This window comes from Hyla sarda, unplaced genomic scaffold (assembly GCF_029499605.1).
Source record: "Hyla sarda isolate aHylSar1 unplaced genomic scaffold, aHylSar1.hap1 scaffold_1519, whole genome shotgun sequence".
NCBI lineage: Eukaryota > Metazoa > Chordata > Amphibia > Anura > Hylidae > Hyla > Hyla sarda.
Genome location: NW_026608153.1, coordinates 29,909 through 43,224, shown reverse-complemented (window position 1 = coordinate 43,224; position 13,316 = coordinate 29,909). Strand labels below are relative to the sequence as shown.

The 13,316-nt window shown below is 44.4% G+C and overlaps 2 protein-coding genes across 5 annotated transcripts; one reads left to right on the top strand and one right to left on the bottom strand.

The window, feature by feature from the left end:
* The first annotated feature begins 2,504 nt into the window (after positions 1 to 2,504).
* LOC130309262 (uncharacterized) lies at positions 2,505 to 7,367 on the top strand. The gene is made up of 3 exons (XM_056552305.1): positions 2,505 to 2,825; positions 4,280 to 4,419; positions 6,880 to 7,367. The coding sequence occupies exons 1-3, from the start codon at positions 2,509 to 2,511 to the stop codon at positions 7,365 to 7,367; spliced, it is 945 nt and encodes a 314-aa protein (XP_056408280.1). The 5' UTR covers positions 2,505 to 2,508.
* LOC130309261 (zinc finger BED domain-containing protein 4-like) lies at positions 7,225 to 10,518 on the bottom strand. 4 transcript variants are annotated; one of them, XM_056552304.1, is made up of 3 exons: positions 8,702 to 10,518; positions 8,523 to 8,605; positions 7,225 to 7,363 (listed from the first exon to the last, which is right to left on the bottom strand). In XM_056552304.1, the coding sequence occupies exon 1, from the start codon at positions 10,118 to 10,120 to the stop codon at positions 8,822 to 8,824; it is 1,299 nt and encodes a 432-aa protein (XP_056408279.1). In that variant the 5' UTR covers positions 10,121 to 10,518; the 3' UTR covers positions 7,225 to 7,363; positions 8,523 to 8,605; positions 8,702 to 8,821. The 4 variants fall into 4 exon arrangements, with proteins under 4 accessions (XP_056408279.1, XP_056408278.1, XP_056408277.1 ...); XM_056552302.1 differs by adding an exon at positions 7,452 to 7,525 and having other exon boundaries at positions 7,231 to 7,363; positions 8,523 to 10,518; XM_056552301.1 differs by lacking the exon at positions 7,225 to 7,363 and adding an exon at positions 7,450 to 7,525.
* Between the last annotated feature and the right edge of the window lie 2,798 nt (positions 10,519 to 13,316).

Here is a 13,316-nt window from a genome sequence, read left to right as displayed (position 1 = left end):
CTGGGAATGCCACAGAACACTTTCAGAGGTCTTATGGAATTCATGTCTTGACAGGCAAGGGCTATTTTAGTTGCAAGTTGCTATAGTTCATAGGTGTAAAGCACATGTGGTCATTTGAATAATTAATTATTTAATTATAAAAAAATATATAACTTTGTTATGCCTCTTGCAGTCCCTAAAGGGACAGTGGTATGGCACAGGGATTCAAAGAACACCAAAGATAGAATATCTGTCCTGCAACATTCCCTACGTCATGCAGAAGGGCAAACACACTGGGACAGATTTATTAAAACTGACAAAATCTGTCTGTGTTGCCTATAGGAACCAATCACAGCAATTTTTTAAGAGCAGTATACAGAATGAAATCTCAGCGCGGATATGGTGGTTATGGGGAACCAGACAGTTAAATAAATGTGGCGAAACATATCAGTTTTGCTCTGTATTCCTTCACCTTGCACAAACCTATTTTCCAGGGCACTGTCACTTGGAAAAACCTTTGACATGTCCTAGTCACATGTCAATAGTTTTGATCAGTGGGGTCTGTTTGTTCAGACCCCTGCCAATCAGGAGAGTGAACCAGGAAATATCCACACTCAGCACGTTCTCTACCAGCTCTGTCATCGAGACACACACTCAAAATAATTATACGGACCATGTCTTGATGAAGTCACACTGAGCAGGGAGAGGGGCGTGTGACTGTGCGGACTTCTCCTGGATTATTCTTATGACTGGTGGGGGTCTGAACACTCAGACCTCCATCAATGAAAACTTTTGACACATCTAAAAAATTTAATTGAAAGGTTTATTTTAAGGTAGTTCATGCTAGAACAATCATGGCCAGTCAATGGGAAATTAATTTCACCATGTTTTTGGGAGTTATGATGAAATTGTTAAATTGTTACTTTAATAATAAGGGTATTCTTACAGATACGGTATATGCTGAAGATGTGATGCTGTGTTTAGCTATTTCTTATATTAAATGCGCATGAAATAATCTTCAGCAGGAAATCCACAACATATACAGTACGTGTACCCATAATGTGACCAAAAATTTCTTTGTTATGGATATATATTCTTATAGGTACTGCAGGCCCCTAGATCCACCATACTGGTCTACATTATTCCAAAATGGTGCCAATAAAATAATAATAATCATGCTTCAGCCACCTCCAGGCTGTGCCATTCAGCCACTATATGGTCTCATCATCCTTCAGCCAACTCCAGGCTGTGCCATTCAGCCACTATACGGTCTCCTCATGCTTCAGCCAACTCCAGGCTGTGCCATTCAGCCACTATATGGTCTCCTCATGCTTCAGCCAACTCCAGGCTGGGCCGTTCAGCCACTATATCGTCTCCTCATGCTTCAGCCACCTCCAGACTGTGCCAATCAGCAACTATATGGTCTCCTCATGCTTCAGCCAACTCCAGGCTGTGCCATTCAGCCACCATATGGTCTCCTCATGCTTCAGCCAACTCTGGGCTGTGCCATTCAGCCACTATATGGTCTACTCATGCTGCCCCAACTTCCACACTGTTAAAATGTACAGTGATGTCACAGTACATTGTGTACTAGTACTGTGATGTCTCTGTGCACATGGGGGGGGGGGTGCATAGAAGGGTAGCAGTAGAGAATGGCATTTAAAAATTTTACCCAACAGGCAACTAGACTAAAACCATCTGCAGCGCTGTTGTTATAGAGCCTAAAGCTTGCACCAGGTGTGGACTGACAACCCATGGGGCCCCTGGGATAAATAATGTAATAGACTTGTGCACGACCCAAAAATTCGTTTTTTTTTCGTTTCGTACATTTTCGTATTAAAAAAATTTTGGTTCTGTTGCACATTCGTTATCGAGTAAATCGTTTCATTCTGTTTTTCGGATGCATCCGTACATTTTCGGATCCATCCGAAATATCATTCGGATGCATTCGTTATATCACACCCGTCAATTATTTCGTACACATTCGTTACATTTGGCGCTTTCGTTACTTCGGACGTATTCGTTATTTCGGCCGCATTCGTTTTACTTTCAAATTCGGCAGATTACATTATTCCTTTTATGTTTCTGTATTCCTAACGATTAACAAAACAGCCGAAGTAAAGTTAGGCCCGGTCAGTCAGGGGCTCAGAGTTTTCACCCAGTGGCCCAGATTTATCAAACTGTGTGAGAGAAAGAGTGGAGTGGTCTGGTCTCCCATAGCAACCAATCACAGTTCAGCTTTCACTTTACCAGAGTTCATTATCTGACATGTGATTGGCTGTTGTGGTCACTCCCCTTTTTCTCTCACACAGATTGATAAATCTTGCCAGCGTGTACTGAGAGTGAGAAATTGATTGTATTGTGTGTAAATTGTGTGAAAAAAACAATGTCTGGAATGAGAGATATTGTGTCTGTGGTGTCTGGGAGAGAGGAGGGTGAGCGTGCTGTTGTGGATGTGAGTGATAGAGCATGTGTGAGTGAGCGTGTGGATGATGTGTCTGAGTGTAATCGTGGCGTGGAGAGAAGAGGATGAGTAAAGTCCGAGCAGGTCCAATCGCAAGACAAAGTGGTTGGACAATATCGGACTCTGGCAGTGGCAGCCACACATCTGAGTCTGAGAGTCTGCACTCAGTGGGAGTCCCACTAGCCAAAAAACAAAGAGGGCCGAAATTCACGGAGGCTGAGAACGTAGCACTGGTGGCTGCTGTTAGCACAGAAAAATTTGTGTTATTCAACACGACAGTGGGCACCCAGGAGAAGATGGCCGCCTGGAGCCGGGTGAGGGAGAAAGTGTCCCAAGTTGGAAGTGGCACAGCGGACAGGACAGTTCTCAGCATCAGGCATCGGTGAGTAAATATTTCATTATGATATCATCATCAATGTGTTGGCAAAGACATATTGCAAAGCATAATCTATGCTTGTCTTGGTCTATGACAATACCATTCTATAACCTTTATTGTTTGTTACACATATGTCCTTTACATCTTAGATTTGTAATTACATCTAGTGTTTACCGATGTATCCGTGGTTTCGCCCCTAAAGCAAATGCTCCATAAGTGGGGAACCACCTTTCTTGCAAAAAAATAGTGGACTTGCTCATCTGCATAACTACCGGTAATTATGTATGCGTGACATGAGGATACACATATGAGGGGGCAATTTTTTTGTATTCTGACCCCTATAACTTTCTTAGTTCTCCTTATACGGTCCTGTATGATGCACCCCGGTCTGTAGTTTTTGACAGTACCATTTTTGTTTTAAAAGGGGTACTCTGGTTGAAAACTTTTTTTTTTTTTTTCTTAAATCAACTGGTGCCAGAAAGTTGATCATATTCCATAAACCTTACAGTACGTATTAAGTTGCTGCTGAATTCTACATAGGAAATTCATTAATATTTGTAACCCAGAGCTCTCTGCTGATATCACGAGCACAGTGCTCTCTGCTGACATCTCTTTCCATTTTAAGAACTGTCCAGAGTAGGAGAAAATCTTAATAGCAAACATATGCTGTTCTGGACAGTTCCTAAAATGGACAGAGATGTCAGCAGAGAGCACTGTGCTTGTGATGTTAGCAGAGAGCTCTGTGTTTGAAAAAGAAAATAATTTCCTCTTTAGCAGCTAATAAGTACTGGAAGGAATAATATTTTGTTTTTTATTAAAATGTACACATCTGCCTAATTTTCTGGCACCAGTTGATTTAAAAAAAAGCACCCTTTTAATGTGACATTTTTTTATTTATTTTTTATTTTTTTTTCAAGTCAGGAGTTGCAGTTAGTTACTACAACTACCATCATGCCCTCATACATGTGGCTCATCAGCTGCTCCAAATGAAATTCCAACTCCCAGCATGTTGGACTATACTAGTATATAGTCCATAGGTCAGTGTTTCCCAACCAGGGGTGCCTCCAGCTGTTGCAAAACTACAACTCCCAGCATGTTGGGAGTTGTAGTTTTGCAACAGCTGGAGGCACCCCTGGTTGGGAAACACTGACCTATGGACTATATACTAGTATAGTCCAACATGCTCAGATTTGTAGTTTTAAAACAGCTGGAGGCACCCCTGGTTGGTAAACACTGCTATAGTATATTTTGCCATTTTCCGGGACTTGAAGGATTGGTTTGATAAACTAGTAAAGATAAAGAGGATAAGTCTGACTATATCTGTGTAGTGTGGTATAAATGCAGAAATATGAGCATTCAAGCAAAAGAACAAAATTCTTTCTCAACAAAACTGTTTATTGTCATAAAACGGAAATGGTATGATAAACTTGAATAAACTATTTTATGTAAAACACAAACAGGTACTATGACTGCAGGGCATCAGTAGTCAAAAAAATAAAAAAGCAGCAGCAGAGGAGGAACATCAACTTCAAGAACTGGGAGCTGGAGTTGAAGAAGCACCTCCTGCCAGAGGCTCAGACATCCGAGGCAGAGAGATCTGGTGAGTAAAATGATATATATATATATATATATATATATATATATATATATACACATATATGATTAATTATGTATTACAATAATATTAATTGATAAAACAACAAGAAAATAAAAATAAAAAATAACTATTTGAACTTATACAATAACTGTATTACTATATATTTGTATCCCCCCCCCCCTAGCTCAATACTGATTCTTAAAGGGGTACTCCAGTGAAAACCTTTTTTTTCTTTTAAATCAACTGGAGGCAGAAAGTTAAACATATTTGTAAATTACTTCTATTAAAAAAATCTTAATCCTTCCAGTACTTATTAGCTGCTGAATGCTACAGAGGAAATTCCTTTCTTTTTGGAACACTGATGACATCACGAACACAGTGCTCTCTGCAGACATCTCTGTCCATTTTAGCAACCATGCATAGCAGATGTATGCTAAGGGCAGCATGGTGGCTCAGTGGTTAGCACTTCTTTGCAGTGCTGGGGCCTTGGGTTCAAATCCCACTAAGGACAAAAATAAATAAAGTGTTATAAGTGATAAGTGTTATAATAACGTCAGCAGAGAGAACTGTGGTCGTGATGTCATCAGAGAGCATTCCAAAAAGAAAAGAATTTCCTCTGTAGTATTTAGCAGCTAAGTACAGGAAGGATTAAGATTTTTTAATAGAAGTAATTTATAAATATGTTTAACTTTCTGCCACCAGTTGATTTAAAAGAAAAAAGGTTTTCACCGGAGTACCCCTTTAAAGCATTTATGCTATTTGTAATGTTGGGACATGCAGATGTCAGGGAATCTAGTCTACCCTGTTGTTGTCCTATACAGTAACCCCCCGACATGCGATGGCCCCGACATATGATCAAATCGACATATGATGGCCTCTTAGAGGCCATCGCATGTCGATGTCAGCATCGACATACGATGCTTTTATATGTCGGGGCCATCGCATTAACTGCTATCCGACAGTGCAAAATGCTTAAGCTGCTGTCGGATAGCAGTTTAAGCATCCCGGACAGGATCACTTGCCTATCCCCGCTGCTCCGGGTCCACTTCACGATCCTCCGGCGTCTTCTGTATCTTCTCCAGGGTCCGGGCCTCGCTTTCCGGTGTCGCTATTACGTCGTTACGCACGCCGTCCCGGCTCAACAACGTAATAACGTCACCAGAAAGCGAGGCCCGGACCCTGCAGAAGATGCAGAAGAAGCCGGAGGATCGTGAAGTGGACCCGGAGCAGCGGGACAGCATCGGGAACGGTGAGGATGCGGTCCGGAGTGGCGGGGAAGGTACAGCTTCCTATACTTTACATTGCACGGATCCCTCAACATACGATGGATTCGACAAACGATGGGTCGTTTGGAAAGAATTACCATCGTATGTTGAGGGACCACTGTACTATCAGACCAAATAATGAAGTAGAGCAGGCCCCCATAGAGATTAATTAAATAATTAACATAGAGCATATCAGACAAAATGGCTGAACTGAACAGCATATACAGTGGTCCCTCAACATACGATGGTAATCCGTTCCAAATGAACCATTGTTTGTTGAAACCATCGTATGTTGAGGGATCCGTGCAATGTAAAGTATAGGACAGTGGTCTACAACCTGCGGACCTCCAGATGTTGCAAAACTACAACACCCAGCATGCCCTGACAGCCAATTGTTGTCCGGGCACTGCAGGGAGTTGTAGTCTTGCAACATCTGGAGATCCGCAGGTTGAAGACCACTGGTATTGGAGGTTATACTCTCCTTTACCCGCCACTACGTACCGTCACCGCTTTTTACCGCTGCCCTGGATGTCACCTGCCATCGCTGTCGCTGTGTCCCCGACGCTCCGGCAAGGCCTCTGCTTCCTCGGCATCCTCGCTCGCCGCCATTACGCCGCTATGCAAGCCGCTCCTATTGGATGACAGGATGGCGTGCACAGCGACGTGATGACAACGATGGAGAGCGCTGACGATGCAGGGGATCCTGAAGAGGACGCGCCGGAGCCCCGAGGACAGGTAAGCTATGTTGAGAAATGGTCACATGATTGAAAGCCCGGAAGTAGAGTGATCTACGGCCACCCCTTTCCTTAAGAATAAGATGGCAGCGAGTCAAAGGAATGAGACACACTGTAATGTCATCTTTTGACATGTCCACACAACTCGTAAATTTGTACTTTCTAATTCTATATTGATAGCAATGTGGATATTATGTAAATTACTCAGCTAACCATGCTTTTTATCACAATAGGCAATTTAGCTATTTGCAATGGTGTATATTTGTGGTGTATAATGGTGTATAACATTTATAGGGTTAGATGACAAATATACACCAGTACAATAACTTAATTATTATATTGTTAAGCCTTAGGGAGAGTATTTTGTGTATCATGTAATGATCAACAACACAACTGCTTTCAGTCACTTGATTTTTATTTTAAAATACCTTTTTTTTATTTTTATTATTATTATTTTTTTTTAGATCAACAAGGCCAGGCTTCATTAAGGAGTCACCATGACAGTTCCCCACCATCACCTGTCCTGTCACAATTGGAGAGCCGGAGGGCCGTTGAGGCAGATGATAATGTGCCAGTACCTGAGGAGGACATGGGCCAACCCCTGAGCTCAGCTGCCTGTTCACCAGCTATCCCCAGTCCACTATCTCCAACCCCAGCACCCGCATCTGTCCCAATGGACACCTACCTTAGGGTACTCCAAGAAAGGGACAGGTTGTCCAGGGAGACGAGGCACCTTGCACGGGAGATGCAACGCTTGAATAGGGCCATGCACCGACTTCACCGTCGGCAGGCTGACGACTTCCAAGTGATGTTGGCCCGGGTCAGCCAGCAGCACCTTCAGGCCACAGCACAGCTAAGGGTGGACCTCCTGATGGCAATATCAGGAATCAGCCAATCACCTCCATTGGCTGACACCAGCAGCAGCAACAACAGGGCACCTTCACAAACCTAAAAGATTAAAGAATCATTATTTTTAGGCTGGTTGACAGTTTTGTTATGTTAGAAATGTTGGCAATGTTCAGGTTTATTGTATTACCTCTGTATTCTATTACCAAAGTTTCATGTTGACTTGTATATTGTAACCTCATACAAAATGGTGCCAAATCCTTCCTACAATATAAACATGCAATTGGTATGATTATGCTGGCTGATTGTAGACAGCAGGCATACAAGGCAAAAAATGATGATTACAGTTGTTATTTATTGCTACATTTGCATTCAAGGCCTTTGCCATCAAAATATTAAAAAAATTGTAGGTAAGAAAAAATTCATCTCCTGTTGTGGTGTCTACATGATTGATGATAACTTTGATAGCAGAACACAGATTCCACCAGTGCATGAAATGTGTATTGCAATAGTACCTCTAATTTATTATTATTATTTACCTCAACAGTTGGAGAGGTGGGGTCCTGAGGCATTGTGAACCTGGGTGTAATGTCCATTTATTTATTTTTGCATTTTCCCGTTTCAGGCCCTGTTCAGACATTGTTTTTCATGCATTATATGTTTTCTGTGCTTTTCTTCCAGGTGTGGAAGAGTTAAGCCTTTCACACATGTGTTAGGCGAGTGTGTTAGGCGAGGATAGGGGATAAGATGTCTGATCGCTGGGGGTCCCAGCAGTGGGCCCCCACGATCAGACATCTTATTCCCTATCCTTTGGATAGGGGATCAAATGTTTTTGCCCGGAATACCCCTTTAAGGTACTAAAGCTATACTTTTATTACACTGTGACTTTTAATATGCTGCTGGGATCTGTGCTCCATTTAATAGAGGTCACTTAAGTGTCAGATGCATTGTAAAGCACTACTGTCATTTAAGGGGTACTCCGGCGCCTAGACATCTTATTCCCTATCCAAAGGATAGGGGATAAGATGCCTGATAGCGGGGGTCCCGCCGCTGGGGACCCCTGTGATCTTGCACGCTGCACCCCAGTTAAAATCAGTCCCCGGAGACTGATTTTAACTGGGGTGCCGCATGCAAGATGAGGGGGGTCCCCAGCGGCGGGACCCCCGCGATCAGGCATCTTATCCCCTATCCTTTGGATAGGGGATAAGATGTCTAAGTGCCGGAGTACCCCTTTAAGAAAAAAAAATTGTCATTTACTTACCACTGATTTGCTGATCTCCTTTACCACATAAATGGACGTCCTTGTTGTATCCACAAAAATGTCCACTAAATGTCCACTAAATCCTAAAAGAAGGAGGGAAAGATATAAATTAAATAGAAATTATTAGCATTCTAAATGTAATGTTAGGAGGCTAAGAAGAAAATTGACAGACCACTAACCTGTTTGATGGTGCTGTTCACTTTCTTAACTTTTTCAAACAACTGATAACACAACGGGATCCAACATTCCAATTTGTAACCAAGAACTTCAACTTTTAACTTGAACTGTAGAACTCATAACTAATTGGTGTCAAAGCTTAGGGCAGGGTATCCCAGCTTGGGCATGTTTACTTTAAGAAAAGTCATCTGCTCCATGAGCTGAGGGGCCAGCTGTGAACGCTGTGGGCAGAGAATATTGCCAGTGACTGAAAATACCCGTTCACTTTGCACAGAGGTTGGGGGGCAGGATAGGAGCTCCTGGGCCACCATGGAGAGAGCAGGCCAAATTGCCCTCCTTTCATCCCAGTACTTGAGACTATCCGCTGTAGGTGCCAGATGGGGTTCAGACAAATAACTTTTTACAGTCTCTGCAACCTTATCTCTGGGTATCCTTGAGGGTTGTCTGTTGTGTCCGACCAAGGTTTGCAAAGTTTCTGCCCAAAAGTCAGCAGCTCTTGATGAGTGTCCAGCAGTGTTTGTGATGGGTGATGATGATGACATAGCAGGCTCATCCTCCTCTTCTTCATCATCATCATCATCCTCATCGTCCCTCTCTGACGGCACAACCAAGTGTCTTTGCCTGTCACACACCCTGTTGATTAATTTCTCTCTCCAGCTTGTTAGGGAATTGGCTTGGAGTGCCATTTTGCCCTTAATTTGGGGGTCACACATGGTGGCAAGCATCAATTCAGGGCAAGCATCAGTGAGCTCTGGGATCCTCCGGTTTAATTGTCCATGCAGTCTTCTGACAAGTGTGGCAACATCAGGTACTATGTATCCTCCAGGCAAGTTTTCTCTATGGTTGAGGATGGCATCCATTTTGTTAACAAGATGGGTAAAGAGGGGGATGACTTGAGCCAAGCTTGCATTTTCTTGATTTAGGTTTTCTGTGGCTGCACGAAAGGGGCTTAGTACAGTCACCACCTGAGCTATTATTTTCCACTCCTCCCTGCTAAGTGGTCTGGTCACACCGATGACCTGCTCATGTGACATTGCATGTATTGCTTTTTGTTGCTCCAGAATTCTTTCAAGCATGTCCAATGTAGAATTCCACCTGGTGCTTACATCCTGCTTCAGGCGGTGTTGAGGAAGACCTGCCTTAATCTGCTCCTGCCTGAAAATGTGACTGTCCTTCACACTTCTATGAAAATGGCCTGCAATTTTCCTACAGGAGTCTAACACTTCAGAGAGCTTTGTATTGCTCTCAGTGGTGTCATCTATACCAGCCTTTACTACAAGATGGAGGACATGGGCGGAGCATCGGACACCAACAAATTTGCCATCCCGCAGTGCTTTTAACATATTGGCTGCCCCATCAGTGACCACAAACCCCATCTTTACCTGTGTATTTGCCTGCTCCCCAAGCCACTCTGCCACCATTTTCTGTAATGCACGGTTTATGTTATGCGAGCTGTGCTGCTCATCTAAAACCTCTGCATGCAGTAGGAATGAGCAGTGCCCCTGATTTTGGTTTTTCTACAACACCAGCTCCTGTGTTTCTTGGCCCTGATGTAATTTGGGCTGGTTCCATTACAATGGGCTGCCACCAGTGTGCTGTTAGTGATAAGAAGGCATGCTGCCCACTGGGAGCACTCCACAAGTCTGTGGTGAAATGTAAACACTGTCCTGTGGCTCTGCCTAGCTCCTGTTTTATTAACTCCACACAAGATTAATGTAAGGAGGGTACTATACTGCGACTAAATGTGGTACGGGATGGAATTACACACTGGGGTGCAACTGCCTGCATTAGACGTTTAAACGGTTCCCCCTCCACCATGTTAAAAGGAGCTCCCCCGACGGCTATGAGCTCGCCAATGAGGCGGGTAATTTTACGGGACTGCTGTCTTGAAATCCCCCTGGAATGAAATCCACTAAATTGATCCAAGGTGGGCTGTTTTGCTTGACTGGAGTCAACAGCTTCCCCTCTGTGCCCCTTGTCCAGGTTATCTGGGCTGATGGTAGCACTGGAACTAGCAATACTTGCCCTTTTTTTTACTGGGTGGAGGTGACAACAACCCACTGTCTTCTCTTAACAGGACTGGCTTGTGGTGTGTGCGCAAATGGTGATTCATGCCAGAATTAGTCAGATGCCCTATAACTCTACCACGACTGACTTCCCTGCCACATAGCTTACATTTAGCTGATCTACCATCACAACTATAGAAAAATGCTCCCAAACTTTAGATTTCCGGCTGGAACTGGAACCGGGTTGTGCAGATGGGGCATTTTGCGGGAGGCAATAGCTTTTGGAAGATGGAGGCCTTGTACTGGCGACGGTGGCACTACTTGAATGGGAGGGTGGTGTATCCATTACAACTAAAGAGCCAGAGGATGATGGGGGTGATGATGATTCTGGAAGGTCAGTTGTAAATAGGAGTTGCGATACAGGACTTTGATATTGTTCAGGACTGGACACATCATGAATGAAATCAAGGGGTACCTCCTCTTCTATGCTTCCAATGTCTACACCTTGAAGAGGCGTACTTAACTGCATTATGTCCATGTCTGATTGTGAACCCTGCTTCTTGTTTCCCTCTCCTTCTTGGTGTCTAACAGATTGCGAGACATTAAGGGCCACAGTAGCAGCACTAGTGGTGGCTGTCTTATTTTTGGCCACTTGATGAAGCATGGGACTTTGCTGCAGGCCTTGCTGCTGATCCTCTTTTGTAAAAAAGTGCAGGTGTTACCTTAGCTTGTTTGCCTGTTGTCTCTGTGCCAGAAGCCAAGTTATCATCAGGTAAACCGTCCATTTCTGCAAATCCAGTGACTCACTCCACACACTGCAACTGTAACACCACCAGCCAAAGTCTCACAGGACTACCTCACAACTGAATAAAACAGCCTTACTGTCTGCAATACAGTAGGGATCAAATGGAATAAGTTAATTGGCTAAAAGTTACCATATGGTACCATGTGACAATGAACTCCGATCATGTGACCTCCCAAGGACCAATTAAAAGAATGTAGAATTATTTCTTTACTTTCGTTTACAGACAACGAATGCATTCGTTATTCCCCGAATGATTTGTTATTTAACGAATGCATTCGTTATTCACCGCATGATTCGTTATTTAACGAATGCATTCGTTATTCACCGCATGCATTCATTGTTCACCGAACGCATTCGTTGTTTGCCTGTTCGTATTTTCGGGGCTTTTCGGAGATGCTCAAGGTATGTTTTCGTGCATTCGGATCGCTCCAAATGTACGAAAACGGTAATATTCGTTAAATATAACATTTGTGCCGAACCGAATTGCACATGTCTATAATGTAATATATGTACACAGTGAACCCAGCAGAATAGTGCATACAGCTCTGGAGTGAGATTGGGTGTGTATGTGCTCCTGTGACTTCCAGCAGATATTCAGAGAAGCAGACTTTCCATCAGCCCCTCCTCATGTGTGTGGCAGACACCTGCTTAGGTTTTCCTGCTATGGAACCTCGGGAATCCAGGGCTTCATCTTCCATCCCCTTACCCGGCTGGCGGGGGGATGTGAGGGACCATGCAAGGCCAGTAGCCAGGACATTGGAAAGGAGGACATTCAGCTTCTGCGCCAGTTTTCGTGGAGTGAGCCATACTCCGATTTCTTGACGAATGAATTTTAGCAGTTCCTCCCCTGTGTGACTCCGTTTTGCCAAGGCAAAGCAGGTGAAGAACAGGGTGACACCGCCTTGCCCTACACACATGGTACGATGAAGGGCCACTGAGATTTGTACGTGCAGTGGAGGTCGAGGACTCGGTGAAGGATGAGGAGGCGGAGTCGCACACTGTCACAGGACCAACTGCCTGAGAGCGAGCGCATGGAGGAGGAAGCGGTGTGACTTGTCCAAGTTGCTGTTGTGTCTGTGCAGGAACCACATTTACCCAGTGGCCCGTAAAAAACATGTATTTTCCCTGCCCGTAGTTACAGCTCCACACGTCGGCGCTGCCGTGCACTTTTGAACACACCGACAGGCTCAAGGACTGGCACACCTTCTCTTGAACAAAATTCTGCAGGGCTGGTACTGCCTTCTTCACAAAGAAATGACGGCTTGGGACTCTCCACCTCGGCTCGGCACAAGCCATCAATTCTCTGAAAGGTGCAGTCCAGCACTTGAAATGGGAGGGACTGCAGCACCAGCAACTTGGAAAGGAGGACATTCAGCTTCTGTGGCCTAGGATGAGTGGGCGCATACTGTTGTCTCTTGGACATGTCTTCGCCTATGGATTGTTGGAGTAATGGCTGACTACAAGTAGGAGGAGCAGAAGCATCTGGAGCGACAGAAGGAGGGTATGACACACAGCTCCCTTCGCCTGAGGTGGTGGACCTTTGGCTGGCTGAAAGAGGGAGTGGCGTGCCACTGGGTGATGCGGCAGGCTGGACCACCACATCTGAGCCACGGTTGTCCCAGGCCGCTTTATGGTGGCGCATCAGATGTTGACGCAGGGCTGTGGTGCCAACATTGCTACCCTGACACATCTTGCATGTGGCTGTGTTAACTTCCTCCGGATATTTGATGAAAAACTGCCAGACCGCCGAGTATCTGATTTTACCACCAAGGTAGGCTGCCGCGAAGCAGGTGGCCTATCCCTGGC

What these genes read in the sequence shown, in the direction of transcription:
- LOC130309262 (XM_056552305.1), top strand. Translation starts at nt 2,509, where the DNA reads ATGAGTAAAGTCCGAGCAGGTCCAATCGCAAGACAAAGTGGTTGGACA. An exon ending in GTTCTCAGCATCAGGCATCG is followed by an intron (nt 2,826 to 4,279) that starts GTGAGTAAATAT and finishes AAACACAAACAG; the next exon opens with GTACTATGACTGCAGGGCAT. An exon ending in ATCCGAGGCAGAGAGATCTG is followed by an intron (nt 4,420 to 6,879) that starts GTGAGTAAAATG and finishes ATTTTTTTTTAG; the next exon opens with ATCAACAAGGCCAGGCTTCA.
- LOC130309261 (XM_056552303.1), bottom strand. Translation starts at nt 10,120, where the DNA reads ATGGTGGCAGAGTGGCTTGGGGAGCAGGCAAATACACAGGTAAAGATG.